This window comes from Danaus plexippus, chromosome 28, assembly GCF_018135715.1.
Source record: "Danaus plexippus chromosome 28, MEX_DaPlex, whole genome shotgun sequence".
NCBI lineage: Eukaryota > Metazoa > Arthropoda > Insecta > Lepidoptera > Nymphalidae > Danaus > Danaus plexippus.
This window is the reverse complement of record NC_083556.1, coordinates 1,131,374-1,147,416: the sequence shown is the minus strand read 5'-3', so window position 1 is coordinate 1,147,416 and position 16,043 is coordinate 1,131,374. Positions and strand designations below refer to the sequence as shown.

General features: G+C 31.5%; 1 protein-coding gene and 1 long non-coding RNA gene across 2 annotated transcripts in view; one reads left to right on the top strand and one right to left on the bottom strand.

Annotated features, from left to right (window-relative positions):
• LOC133319756 (uncharacterized) overlaps positions 1-16,043 on the bottom strand; it is a 56,336-nt gene that overhangs the window by 26,245 nt on the left and 14,048 nt on the right. The window lies entirely within an intron of this gene.
• Positions 1,161-14,572, top strand: LOC116776126 (angiotensin-converting enzyme-like). The gene is made up of 15 exons (XM_061525436.1): positions 1,161-1,360; positions 4,735-4,811; positions 5,502-5,721; positions 6,018-6,396; positions 7,047-7,238; positions 7,726-7,840; positions 8,247-8,399; positions 8,861-8,985; positions 10,112-10,196; positions 10,817-10,910; positions 11,516-11,590; positions 11,893-11,967; positions 13,441-13,574; positions 13,832-13,930; positions 14,377-14,572. Exons 1-15 carry the CDS (start codon positions 1,280-1,282, stop codon positions 14,552-14,554), a joined length of 2,082 nt encoding a protein of 693 aa, XP_061381420.1. The 5' UTR covers positions 1,161-1,279; the 3' UTR covers positions 14,555-14,572.

Sequence of the window (16,043 nt, the reverse complement as noted above, 5' to 3'; positions counted from 1 at the left end):
CGTATAAATAACATTGTACTCTTTTCGTGATATAAAAATAATCATTTTCGCAAATGACTTTTGTTATTAAAATGATATCAATATATTGATATCATTTTAATAACAAAGTTGTCTTTATTGCTGCCTTGAATTATCTAATTTTAATAAAACTTTCATTAAAAAAGGAAGAAATTGATTGGATAAAACAATAATTAGTGAATACCGGTCACGGTGAATATAACATTTTAATTAATGAAATACTATAAATTTTGAAGAAACCACATTTTTATAGCATATATAGGTTACTAACTATAATGAGTAATAAACGTATTTTAAATTGATTACAAAATCATGTGTTTTGTTTTTATATAAAATAATTATTTTCTAAGATACTACATAATTATTAAACTTCCTCAAAGTACCGTTCCGTCGTTAGTGCTATTTTATTTTATAAGGCGTTTGAATAATAATGCATTGTTCATATATTAATATGTATATATGATAAATGTATGTAAGGATTGCATGACTGACGTGACTTTAAAATTATGTAATATTTCTTATTGTGTCTTTAATTCTTTTATAAAATGTAGGCTTACTACTTTAGTTTTACAAGTATAATGCATTTAAATTGCGTAATATAACGATTTGATAGTTAACATGTAATTTTTTTATGAATCAAATATAAGTCATAATATTTTTACTTCATCCATGTACTTTCGAGATGAAATTAGTATAAAGCAGTTATGTTTCTCAATCTTTGTCTGTATGTCACGCACGCGATCGTCCAAAGAGGGTTTGAATACATGAGATATGTAGGTTGGAATAAATCTTACGATATATCTGTTGTAAGGAAATATAACGTGGGATTTCTCGACAGGGATGCATCCCTAAACATCAATGTACGTACATCAATGATTATATGTAACATAACATATTTATTAGGATTTTGTTTATTCTTGTATTTATTTTTTTCTTTCCGAAGATATTTTCTACTGTCAGATCGCGTCGTGTATACTCGCGTGTTCATCAAACCATGTAGAAAACAAAAGCGGCGGAAATATTACTCCAGTCGTCGGCAAGAAATAACGCGAGACAGTTTTAAAACACTCCCTGATATAACTACAGAATCAGTTGACGATCTTTTTAAAAATATATATATATATATAACAAAACAAAATATAACATAATTTAATATCAATTAATCATTTTAAACAATTAATTGAATCTATTTTAATCTATGTGATTAATGACAGATGATAATTTTGATTTGACGTTTGTATTTTTTTTTTTTTAATAAAAAATGAAAAGCAATGTTCCAGTATTGTGCCTTCTTTTTGCTTTCTACACACGGTATGCGGGTTGCAGTGAGTACTTCAGGATGGTGAGATTATCGATTATATACTTAGCAAAGATAATATCATAATTATAGAAAGAAATATCTTCATATTTAAATTTTTAATTAATTTCTTTACTATGTTGTTTTCTTTTACTAACTAATAGTCATTTATTATCGATTTCATTCATAAACGTTATTATTATTGTGACAGTTTGCGCAAATCCATACATAACTTATATTATATATGTCAGTGTGACAGAAGGGCGTAAATTTTTTGCATCACTTAAAAAAAACTTCACATATAGAAGTTATTTAAAATAATGAAATGAATATTTTTATTTCAAATAAATTATATCAAAACAATCGTATATCGAATTATGTATCAAAAATACGTTGTTAATATAATATTTTTTTCGTTATGAGAAAAGGCTCCTTTATGTATATATGTATATATAAAACTAAAACATAAATTGTATCAAGTCAGTGTATATGTGATGAAAGCTTTGTTTTTTTTTACATATACTTCTGTAATAAATGCTAAATTTTTGGCATGATTTATGAATGTTTGTTAGTCTTTCACGCTAAAAGTAGTGAACTGATTTTTATGATTTTTTTTAATAATATAGTTTAGTTATTAGAATAAGATATTGACTATATTTTATAACGAAATTCGGTTTAGTTATCCTAAGATCAGGGCATAGTAATTGTATAGTGTGTAAGTCACGTGACACACGATAGATGTCGCTGACTGTTGGTTGTTATATGTATTGTTTTAAAACACTATATAATGACTTTCGGATCTTAATTGCGAAGAACACGCAAATGAATTGTCAGAGAAAAAATCGTTCTTAGTGTGAAAAAAAAAACAAAATTTTCTATAATATGAAAAGATCATTTATAATTTAAATACGATGTACCTAAACATGTTTACTTCATATGTGATATTTATTTAAGAATATACCGGATGTGCAATATCATATAAAAGACTTTCATTATTTTTAATTTATTACAAATCCCGATATAATCTGTGCACATATTACAAAAGACATCCTAATTTACTTTAGGATATGATCAATAAGGAATCAACGAACGATAATATATAATTTTTTTTTTTCAATATAAACCACGGTCTCTTTTTCTTATTCTTATTGCTGTCAAAGTTATTTTTATAAGCGCGATATTGGCTATTGACAAAAAAATATTATAGTCTATGGTCATTTATAATTTTCATATATTAAAGATTTCAATTGACACGGTAGACTCCATGACACTTACCTTAAAAATAATAAAAATATCCCGTTTGCCTCATAATACATCTTAAAAAATCTAATTGTCGAGTAATTTTTGTTTGTTTCCGCCATTTTCTCCTCCAACGAAACGTCAAGAATGTCAATTTTAATTGTAAAGTATCAAATATATAGGAACTTTGCTGTAAATTTCTTTCTCTAAACATTAAGCGAATAAAAAATACGATTTTATTTGTCCATAATTTTTGTCCATCTTTCTGTTTGTTCTGGCTTATCTCTTAAATGGCTGAACCGATTTGGTATGTAAACTGACAGATAACTGATATAATAAGGAATAATTTGTAATATTTTCATGTCAAAAAACTTATTGCTTTTTAGTAATATAACTGATAAAAACCCATCTATCCAGGATTACTTAATAAGTATGTAATTTTATTGAATAATAATAGACGTGTAATTGAACATAAACATTAAGAAACTAGCATCAAAAGAGTTTATATATTAATTATGTTATATATAGTGGTTCGGCAAACTTAACGTGTTAATTGTCTGTCAAAACATTTCAAATAACTGTTACCAATGCACTATTGTCTTATAGGTTGGTAGCATTGCTTTATCTTGACGGATACAAAACAATGGAGGTTTCGCTTTCAAATCTAAATGAGTTTTATAAATTGACCTGGATTTGAAAACCTTTTATATATAAAAAAAAATACTCATTACACTACTATAAATAGTTTCTATGTTTTGTTGATTGATAAGATTTATTTAACATATGTTATTTATTTGAAAAAATTTGTTGACTGGCTTCTATTGGTTCATGTTTATTGCTTTAAATTACCGTCGTTTTTTTTATTATGCTATGGCTTCTTTCTCACTGGAATCGTGGAATATTTTGACAATTTCAACGTTTTTATTTGTCGGAATATCCGTAGTTTTAAATAAAGTATATGTAAAATTACATAAAATTTAGAATTTTTTTTATAAGAAACTTTTGATATTATTATCTACAATAAATTTAAAAACGTTTTCCACACAGTACTCAAGATAATAAATCGGCCAACAAATAAAAACGTTGACATTGGCAGAATATTTCACGATTCCGGTGTGAATAAAGCCTTAGCATAAAAAATTACGGTTACATAATTTTTTCCTAATAATTTGTGTTCTTTAACTTCTGGCTGAAATTCAATGTTCTCGATTCACGGAGAATTCACAACATATTGTAATTTTCTTGTAATGTTTTAATTATTTTTTAACTTAAATTTTACTTTTGAATATTATTTAATATTAATTTCGGCGGATAACTTCACTTTTCATGGAAAAAATCTTCAAAAATGCGTTCAAAGTCTTTTCTGATTAATGTACGGATGATAAAAAAAATGATTCTTTAAATAACTAAGTAGTTATATTAATGTCGTAGAAACATAATGGTAGCATTGTTTTATATGTCCTTCGTTACGGTTCTGGATGCAACGTAATTATCAAAATTTTTATCCCATCCCGTTGTTACACGATCTTGAGATCGTGATCTTAATAAAGACAGGTCATTTGTATGACGAAAATGTACAAATTGTAATTATGTGACCATTTTAGCGGATGTTTCGGTACAAATGAAGGGCATGTCACGAGTTAATGCGAATGTCCGACAAGTTACCGACGAGCAAACTGTGATTATTATGATTATATAGAATACAAAGTTAGAAACATCTTCTTATTCCAAGTGACAGTTTTCAAAGTTCTATTCAAATAAAGGATAAATATTAATCAAATATGGGAAGGCCTTTTAAATTTCAAAACAATGAAAATCGGTTTATTTATTATTATTATTTTATGATAAAAGCGGGTTCCGAGCAGACGTCCTACCTGATGGAGGTAGCACCGTCGCCTATGGACATCCGCAACATAGGTTTGTGGATGTGTTGCCACCCTTGATTAGGGAAGAGCGGGAAGGAGAGGGGGAGGAAAGGGAAGGGGTGGGAAAAAGGAAAGGGCAACTGGCCCTCTCACTCATCGGACGAAACGCAGCCATTAAACACTACTTTACGCCGATCTTCTACGAAAGGTTATTCCTCCCCCGGTCGAACCAGCCCATGTCCGAGCTGCAGTAACTTGACCACAGCTCGGCTCTACCAGCTATCTGTATGAAATAAACATGTGAATTTGTAACAGGGCGTGAACACGAATGCAGCTGAAGCAGCGCAGTTTCTTCGGGAGTATGACAGAGAGGCATCTGGAATGTGTTACAGGCGAGTAAAAAATATACGAAATCCATATAATTCAAGTCAAATATAAATAAATATTATACATTAGTCTAGAACTAAAAAAACAAACTTATAACATTACTTTTATTCCGCTTCAAGAAAAGAGGTTTACATTTTACTGTTCGTTATCTGTTCGTTATGTTTTCGTTATCTGTGCATTTCATCGTGAAGCTTCTTAATTTATAATCCAATATTGTAATTTTTTTCTATTCGAAGAGACTTTAGCTTAAAGTATTATGCAAAGAAATATTATTATTATTATTAATATAATGTAAGATTAAAATCTGCTTATTAGGGTGACACGTCACAATGGAATGCAAATTGATATATTTATCGTTATTGATTAGTTTACATTTGAAATCAATACACACTTAAATATTATATTTAATTGAAATAATCGCAGCCCTTTAAACTATATATTACTTTTGTTAATGATGAACTATTGAGAAAACTGCTAGTAATCTCAACATTTTATTTCTATAATTAGTAAAAGAAGAGTAAGAAATTAAATCTTTACGTGGGAACCCTCATCTTCATCAGAATATCAGATCTATTGAATACATATTTTATTCATTTAAACTATTTAGTATATTTTTATGTGATTACGAAAGATTGCCTCTGAATTCTAATATATTTCTAAACCTATTCATAAAATTTATATTATCAAATTCCCAGAGTAACAATGTCCCAATGGAAATTCGTCACTAACATCACGGAATACAACCGGCGACGTATGCTTGAGGAGTTGGCGCTCAGCTCCAAATTCGAAAAGCTATCTTGGAGGAAGGCTGCTGCTTACGATGGATCCAGACTGTCCGATCCGCAGAGCAGGAGACAGTTGAGCAGAATCATTCAGAACAGTAGGGCTGCCCTGTCTGACGACAAGTTTTCTGAGGTACATTTTATGTAACAAGCAATCTAGTATAGCTTTAATAGCTGTCTTTTTGGTATAAAACATTATTATTCAGTATAAGATATACTTATACCATGCAACATTATTCGACAATCAAAATTAAACAGATGTAATATAGATTTTATTGAACATCTTTCATAATATGCAACAAGTTGAGCACAGCTTAAGTTATAAATAATGATAATGAATCAACACCCACAGCCAGAGCGTTAGTTTCTGAGAAAAGTATTTCGTTTGGGATAGACATTACACCTGATGTTTATAATCAATGTTTCCAGATACAACAGCTGATAACCGAAATGAAGGAGCTCTATAATTCAGCGAAAATATGCCCATATGGCCAAAAACCCTACGATCCTCATATACCAAAAGTTTCGCCAACATCCACCGAAACACCCGATACTACCAAGGACCACCAAACATACCAGCTCACGAACCAGCCATACCAGCACTACCAACCATACCAGGAGAACACAGACTACCCCAATTACTGTGACATGCAATTAGATCCAGAGATCACTAGGATTCTAGCACATTCGAGGATTGAAAACGAATTGCTCTATGTCTGGAAAAGTTTCAGAGATCAAACCGGACCGAAGCTGAAGAACAGGTTCATGAGATACGTGCAATTGGCCAACGAAGCTGCTGTCAAAACAGGTAATTCCAATATTTTCTGTTTCCTTTCCATTTTAACAGTGAAGTTTCAATACAAAAAATGATACGCAATCTAAATCGATTAATAACAAATAGGTGTGTCCGAAACACTGCACAATCTCTACTCATTACCGAAATTAAAGCCTAATAAAAAAAAAACTCAATAAAAAAAATATGTACTCTATTTTTTGGACAAATTATAAAATATAATAACTCAATGTTTAGACGTTCTTATCTGACTCTATAGTTAATTATATTTTCACTAATTCGTCCAAAGTTAAGCGCTATTTGAGTCATCATCATCATCATCATCATCATCAGCCTATACTGGTCCACTGCTGAACATAGGCCTCTCCAATTGCACGCGCACTGAGATCTATTTTCGGCTATTTGAGTATTTTGATATAAATGAATAATTTTTCTACCAGGCTTAAATTAATTAGATATATTCTAATAATACCTTGATATTAAAATATATATGGATAGTATCAGATCAGATAAGGATAGGGTCAGAAAAGACCATAAAGAAATAGGTAGAATTTTTTTAAGTTCCTATTCTTGTAAAATAGTTTTATACAACCTACAATTAATTTATAACTATTATTGGGCAAATCTTTTGAAACGGTCTGATACATGATCCCCATCACATTCAGGGTTCAAGGACGCCGGAGACCAGATGCGAGCTGCGTATGAGGACCCGTCATTCAGAGCTAGTGTCGAAGAAATTTACAATCAAATTATACCTTTGTACAAACAACTATTTACTTACGTCCGACGAAAACTTCTGCTGAGATACGGAGACAAAAGTGTCCGTCCAGATGGGCCCATACCAGCACATTTATTGGGTAAGTGTTTGAGCCTATAATTTTCTACATCATCTGCTGCTATGATATGAAATGTATTGAAAGAAGAGTTAAATTGCCTATGAATTTTGAAAATATGCGTGCGCGTGTGCATGTGCGTACGTTTGAAAATATTAAAAAAATTCTTAGCAGAGGACGTAAAAAATGTTCACTGCTATGAGCCTTATCGATAGTTTCCATAGTACGTTCTGTTTCTATCCAATCATTAATGATCCAACGTTGAAATTATTATAACATATTTAAAAACCAAGTTAAAAATGTGATGCTTAAAGCTTACCGACCTAAGTGGGTCGTTGCACTAAAAAACTTTTACAGTCCTAGCTGTAATTAGTACCATAATTCAAATTCTTATAATTTTGTCAGACAGTTATTGTAAAGCTCCAATTCTCATATCGCATTGTTTATACATCTAAAATTAATTATTTTTTAATATTCTTTAACGTGGTTCCATCCACATCTAAATTGCCAGGGAACATGTGGGCACAGAATTGGAAATCTATAATGGACCTGGTGATGCCGTTCCCTCAAGCTCCGAACGTGGACGTCACTTCTGAGATGCTGAGACAGGGATTCACTCCTCTCAGGTTCTATATTATTTGCTTTTTATTATTACCAAGCCAGCAAACGAGCAGACGGCCTACCTGATGGAAGGTAATCACCGTCGTCCAAGGACATCTGCTACATAAGGGACGTTGCGGAAGAGTTGCGGTCCTTCAATGTGGGAGAGGGAAAGGAAAGGGTGGGAAAAGAAAGCAACCGTCTCTCTCACTCATCCGACGAAACGCAGCCATTAGAGACTGCCTCATCCCGATCTGTGAGAGTGATACTTCCAAGGTCGAGCCAGCACATGTTCGAACTGTACTAACCTGACCACAGTTAGACTCTACCTATAATAAACTATTTAAATAAGAACTGGTTTAAAAATAAGAAATTTAGTAAAATATCTTCAGTATTTGCAAAAAATTTCGATACCTTAATGTGTTCTTCCAGAATGTTCCAGATGGCAGAAGAATTCTATACATCAATGGGCCTTCGCCCCGTCCCTCCGGAGTTTTGGCGAGGGTCGTTACTAGCGCGACCGGCTGACCGGAGCGCCCAATGCACAGCTAGCGCCTGGGACTTCTGTAATAGGATTGATTATAGGTATTACAAAAAATATATTTACCCTTTATTACAGCTGGTTTCATAGCAAATATAGCTATCTGTTTCATATGTTAAAAAACTTCGTAAAAAAACTAAGAATATGTATGACAAAAATAATTTTCCATTGGCAAGACTTTTATCTGTACCAGAGAACCCTTATGAGAGGATCCATTCGGCAAACCATTAGCTGAATAAGAGCACTCCAAGCATTTTGCGACACGATAATTTTGGCAAAGAAGGAAAACAAGGACATACAATTCTTCTATTACACGGCTATGAGTTTTCCAGCTCCTTACATTCTATTCTGATAACAATCGTTTTAAAATTTATAATTTTTTATCATCTAAAATAAAAAAATAAAATTACATTACATTAATAGATGCTATGATTTCTTTTGTAGCAAATTTTACTTGTTTTAAAATTGATATATCCTTATACCCGAATTATAAAATATATTTCAGAATAAAGCAATGCACGGAGGTGACGATGCAAGATCTGATCTCCACTCATCATGAGATGGCTCACATACAGTACTACTTGCAGTACTCGGAACAACCGCAGCTGTTCAGGGATGGAGCGAATCCAGGTTAAATGTCACCCAAATGATCTTGACAAGAAAAAAAAATTATATATATATATATATATATGACGTCACGTATATCCGTGACGTCATTTAAAGCCATTACAAGGGACAGTTGTTTGATAAATATTTTACTTTAGAGGGTAGATGTGATATACAATATCATGGCGTTAGTGATTTGTTCAACAAAATTCTTTGTTTTACAGATCGTTGTATGATTTGTGTTAAAGAAAAGTAAATGTTAATTCGTATCGTAATTTGTAACATGTTAAGACTAGTCATCTGTAAGTTTTAGTAAGAAGAAAACTTGTAAATCAATTATGTTTTCTATAAAATATTACATTGCAATATAAAGATTTGATGATATAATAATTAATTACTGAAACATATGTGATCAAGATTATTCATCGTAACTTATTATTTTAAATTTAAAGAGTAAATGTTATGACTCCACTGTCTGACTGACTGACTGATTCAGTAGTGGAAATGTCATCCAGAAGTAAGGTTATCTAATTGCAAGTGTTTTATTAGTTAAATGAAAATGGAAAATGGTGACAGTGACGGCAGCATGGCCGACGTCACACTCCTTAAAACCAAATATGACATGGTCATTCGACATATATATATTTAGGATTCTAACAAAATCATTAAAAAAAAATATAGTTTTATAAAGCCAATACTTTTAAATAACAAATCAAACCGTAACTAGAACCAAATAATTATAATTTAAACCAAAACACCTTAATCAAGTTAAATTCAATTTACAAAGACACAAGTCACGTCGACAAAATACTTTCCCGCGTAAAAGTGAGCAAACCAGATGTTATCGCTTTAACGTCACTTCGGGTGCGTTCGGGAATTTTAAGGTCCGTTGCAAATAAAATGTGTGCCCTCTATATAAATATATATATATATGTGTGTGTGTGTACAAAATTAATTGAAATCTACCACCAGATTTTGTGTCAGCGACCCAAAAGAAACGCATTCAGTATTTATAAATAATAATGTTATGTAAAATATTACATGGGAAATCTCGTGAAAATGCTTAAAGTAACCAGTGAAGAAGGTTTTATCAGAATATTCTTCACTCGTAATTAGTACCATCTGATTAATATCTAAAGGTTTCTTTTAGCGTTCCACGAGGCGGTGGCCAACGCTGCAACACTGTCCGTCTACAATCTGCCACATCTCCAGCGAGTTGGACTCTACCAGAACAGGTACATCATCACACTGTGTCATCTTAAATCCTCGCTTTTTGTATCTTATTTCACTATAGTTCGTTTTTTTTCATATATACATACAAAACCATTAGTTTTCCACCTTTTTCTATGCTTTCTATTACAGAAACTTATTAAAAGTTTATGAGATCAAAGACTTACGCGAGTATTAATTTAAATGAAACTAATATTTTACGGATTACTAAACGTATGTTCATATTTTTAATAACTATGTTCTCCCGACGTTTCTGTTCATTGCACTCTGCAGCACCCGTGATCCGTGATCCGAAAAATATTAGTTTCTTTTATAAAAAGATTCGTATAAATATCTATTCTGTATTTAATAAAATTCTTCTGGGACTGTAAAGTTATGATAATTATACATTTAATGTATACTCGTATTTACTTTATTTATAATGAGATCTAAGATTTTACTTTATTTATTAAAAAATTTATTGAATTAAAAAATATTATACAGGTTGTAAAAATGTTTATTAAATTAACTTTATTTAATAGACATTTTTAGGAGAAGATTTAACTTGGACCATTCTATATTTACGATATCTTCTTTGTCTTTCTTTCTTTTCAAAATAACGAGGTGATTCAACCATTATTTTCAGAACCCACGACCAGTATGAAGTCAGTATGAATTTTTTAATGTCGATGGCTCTTGAGAAAGTGGCATACCTTCCGTTCGCGTTCATGGTTGACCAGGTAATTGGGCAATTTTGATACAGCTTGCGTTGAAGTTGCTTTGATTTGAACACAACTCTTCCCAAATACCAAGACCTTACAATTGTTTTAACGTCATTAGTGTGAAGTGTTAACTTTAAAACCGACGGGTTAATAGTTTAACAGAAATACCTAAGGTTTATGCATAGGTAAGTGATATACTACATGTATATTTAAATAACAACTCATTTTAAAGCAGCAAAGTGATAAATTTCAATCTAAACCTTGACGTTTAATAAAAAAAAAATGATAATTAATTATTGTACACACAGGCATAATGTACGCATATACTGAACTGTCCTTTAGTAACTCAAAAATTATTGATTACTTGCCAAAGCTTGTAACGTCGCTACAAACGGAGCGTTTCGAGTTTCTAACTCAATAACCTATGTGAGATACGAATGAAAAACGATTAACGCCGCGTTTGTAGTGACGATACAAATTAATCCAAGACTCATCTCGATCCCTGCGTGATACTGGCAGAATATTATGTGCAGAAACTAATCTAAATTGCTATAATTGCAATTGCAAAAATAATTACCTATAATTGTTATTACGACCAATTTCTAATGTAATTTGAATATAAGTGGCGCTGGTCGATATTCGAAGACGGCGTGAAGAATATGAACGCGAGATGGTGGCAGATGAAACTGAGATATCAGGCGAGTTGTTTAATAAAAATACCTTATAATATTTATTTACATATAAGTAGTATATTGTTAGTACTCTCCGTGCTATACTTATTTTAATATAATCCTTAAAATTATTTTCTATGACTAATTATAATGATTACAACACTGAAGCATTCCTTTTTTTGTAATGGCAACATTTAAGTGTCAACCTGTGTTTAAAAAAAATAAATGCTGGCTTCAGCCTTTCCTTAAAACGTTACTGGGTGTAACGCCGGACACCATAACACATATGTTGTCTCTTAACCAAACCTTTGTTACTTGACACATCCCAGGGAGTAACGCCGCCGATACCACGCACGGAGGCTGACTTTGACCCGGCATCGAAATATCATATCGTATCAGACCAGGTGATAATTATAAAAAAATATATATATTTACTATGTTTAATAACAGTTAGGTAAGTTATACTTATTTACTTACTTATTTTGTATTAAATAAGCATTTATTCGAATTTAATTTATTTTGTACCATATTGGTTTGGAATCGAGTCATGCTAGTATTAATGTATGTTTGTGTGTGGATGTTTGTTGCTGTTTAACGCGAAAACTGCCTCACGGATTACGATGAATCTTTACAGTAATGTAGCCTCGACAGCAGAATGAGATATAGGATACAATTTATCCCGAAATAGCTGTATTTGTTTGACATCAAGTGCTGCGAAGTATAGACGTCGCTGCCCGTGGATTAATAAAACAAAGGATAGTTTTAACATACTTTGTATATTTCTATCGAAATCGTGGACAAGAACTGGTATATCACGTTAGTACCTAAATATATATATATGAGAAAGTCGTAATTATTATATTTTCGTATACAAACATACATAAATAAAATTTTATAGTATATTATATAAATTAATATGTATAAAGTAAATTAAATATATATACTTATATCCGTCTGCAGTCTGCGGCTGCGCCATCAACTTCGATTCTATACGATCACAAATAAAAATCTAAATTAAATTAATTCTAAGGGCATTGCAATTTCTACCGTGACTCCGCTGTTTCGTTGTTAAAAAAAGGAGTTATTTTCTCACGACAACACATTAGTTTATAAATAAATTAAAAAGCACTACAATGTACAGATACAGAGTATCGAAATGAATTTAATTATAAAATTTAATTTATCTGTGAAGGGCGCTTGAGTGTCCGTAAGCTGACAATACCTTGCCGAGTTTTTCTTTATGTCGACCTTTTTGGTGCAGACATTATATTTTCTTTTTCTTTTCATATGTTTTTGGAATCAAATTACTTGAGATAAGATCTGATAGTTCTCGATAGTTGATAGTTTTTACTGCCACTCCCGCCTAATGTACCACTTTTATAATATTATTTACTTTCTAATATTGAGGCACGCCGTTTGACGTACTTAGTAATATTTTTAGAAGGAATCTCGGTTTTACTTTTGACATGTTTAAAGTTTTACTAGTTTTTGCCTTTGACTTCGTCCGCTAATGCGCGCTTAAATAAAAATTTAATGTAAGCTTTAGAGCCATGTACAGCCGGTGTCACTTAATTAATTTAAAACCTAACTTAACTTTAGTGCCTATTTTCTACAACAAATATTCTTTCGGGATAAATTAAAGCCTTATCCTGATGTGTCAGCTATAACAGTGTTACGTTTCATCAAAATCTGCTTAGTTGTATTTTATGTCAAAGACCAATAAACATACATACCTTTAGTCTTAATATTAAAAATTCGTTTATTTTATTCAGACACGCACACAAACTCTCTCGTTTAAACCATCAGTAAGGAGTATGCTTAATAAAATTTTTAAATGATATCGATTTTTTGTTTAACATAATAATTTTTCCATCCAGGATTACATAAAATATTTCCTAGCTACGGTCCTCGAGTTCCAGGTCTTCGAGCAGCTGTGCGCTGCTGCAGGTCACAATGGACACCTGCACGAGTGTGACATCTACAGGAGCAGAGACGCTGGCAGACTTCTGGGGTGATGACTTAGATGCCTTAACTTTATAGAGATTTTATTTTTTACAACTACATTGTCAATTGATTTATATATATATGATTTTACAATATATGGTAGGTATTTCACCATAGAAATTTGACCCTATGACATATTTTATTATTATTTATCCTTCTAATATTTGCAACAGAATAAATTACATAAACAAAGCCTTTATATGCGAATGAAATCATAAATAAACACTAGTTAGCGACGTGATAAAATAATCACGTCATTTTCAGTGAGACGATGCAAATAGGAGCGTCAAAACCAGCGTCGGACGTCATAAGAATAATGACTAGAGGAAAAACGAACAGAATATCGCCGGAATCTATTGTGAAGTAAGTTTACGGCTATTGGATAAATGTTGTATCCAGGTGATCAGGAAGAGCTGATAGATTTGGAGAGATAATTTTGTAGACAGAATGATAGAATTATGAATATATTTTATACTAATAATATGTACAGCTTATGTCGAAAGTGAAGGAAAATTAATTTTTATATATATATATATATATATATATATAATATATATAATTTATATATATATATATATATATATATATAATATATATAATTTATATATATATATATATAAATAATTAATATTGTAAGAGAGCAGAAACTTAATATAACTTATTTCATAACCGACAAATATTACACAATACCCACTGCATACTAGACACTACACACTGGACACTGCACGCAGGACACTAGACACTAGTGTGCAGACACTAGACACTACACATATCTGAGAACACCTAAATAAATAACATATGTAATGCAGATTCTTCCGACCCCTGGAACTCTGGCTGAGAGTTCAGAATCGTGATGAGGAGGTGATAGGATGGAACTCAAACTACGAGGACGTTGCTCTCTTCGCTCCGCAGAGGGCGCTGGCTAGTGACAGTCATCTGTCACCTGTTGTAACACTCGCTTCATTCATTGTTTTATTTTATAAATAAATGTTACGTTTTATTATATATATTATTTTTATTTCGTCAACAGTACATAGAATTTACTATGGCACATAATTGATTCATTAATAAAAAGAAAAAAAAAGACATTGATCTGACAAGCAAAATAATATTAGATTTTTTTTTTATTATTGTATGATCACACTGGAATGTATACCCAAAAAATATTTAAAGGTTTTTGACAAGTGATAAAATAAAAATAAAAAAAGTCTCACAGAACCGTAGGAGTATAAATCTGGGCGTCACATCTGGTTGGTAAACTAGATAGCCTTTTTTTTGATAGTAATCTTTATTGAAAACGCAAAAAATTTTAGGACGGCGTTATAAGATTTTATTGTTTATTTTGTACACACTAAACGAATGGACTCTTCGATAGATTATTTTTTCTCCTAGCTTCTAACAATAGATGTCATCATCAAATCTATTTGTGTAGTAGGTCAATCATCATTTTCTTATTGATTTCGTCTTTTCGCTTTAAACTCTTTAGAATGTGAGAGGCGCTGTTCGAAACTGTCAACAATTTTACAAACATATTTCACTTCGAGAGAGGTCTTTGGTTTGTGACTCATATAATTCTTAATTGCGATTTTGGTCGGTACTCCGCCCTCCCAGCTTCAGCACCCCTGACAATCCTTGCTTAAACGCTTTACCTTGAATGAACAAGAAATTACTAGGCTGGCTGGCGCGGGCGTCTCATCATTGTGATGAGCTTTGGTGAGCAATTTCCTTTCTGCCACTCCTGGCTTTGTCAGTACGATTTGACTTCCAATTAAGATGAACTAAGCCCTGTTCCGGATGGAAGATTTCAGTGTAATATCGTTGAGATTTATGGATGTTTAGTTAATGTACTGATAGTGTTTGGAAGGTATACCAGAAATGTTTGCCTAAGAAAAGTTTACGCCTTAGGTATTTAAGATTTTATCAAAAATTATTTATAAAATAGTAAATAATAGCTGTAATAATATATTTAAAAGATACTCTTATCTACTAGCTATAGATTCAACCATTATTTATTGATTAACGTAAAAAGTTATCATTCTGTTTGATATTAGTGACGTTACACGCATGAGAAATCTTCACGGATTGACAAATTACTTTCATACTAGAGGCTAATTAAAAAAAAAATAATTAATTAAAGGTATTTATTCAATTCTACAAACTCCTTCGTGTTTCCTCCACACCATACTCAATATTATAATTCGTCCAACAAACAAAAACGTTGACATTGGCTGAATATTCAGCGATCGTGTGCGTATGAAACCATAGCTTAAAAAAAATTACTTGCGTATGATTCAAAAGCATGGCAGTAATGATATATGACAAGCTTTGTATGAAAAACTCCGAACTCTCTGCTTTTAGTTTCAAGACGTAAACTCGAACTAATACAGTTTAAATAAAACTTAGCCGTTCCCAAACGAGCATGCAGATATAAAATAATAAAAAAAAAACATTTATCGTAAAAAGAATAGTTCCATTT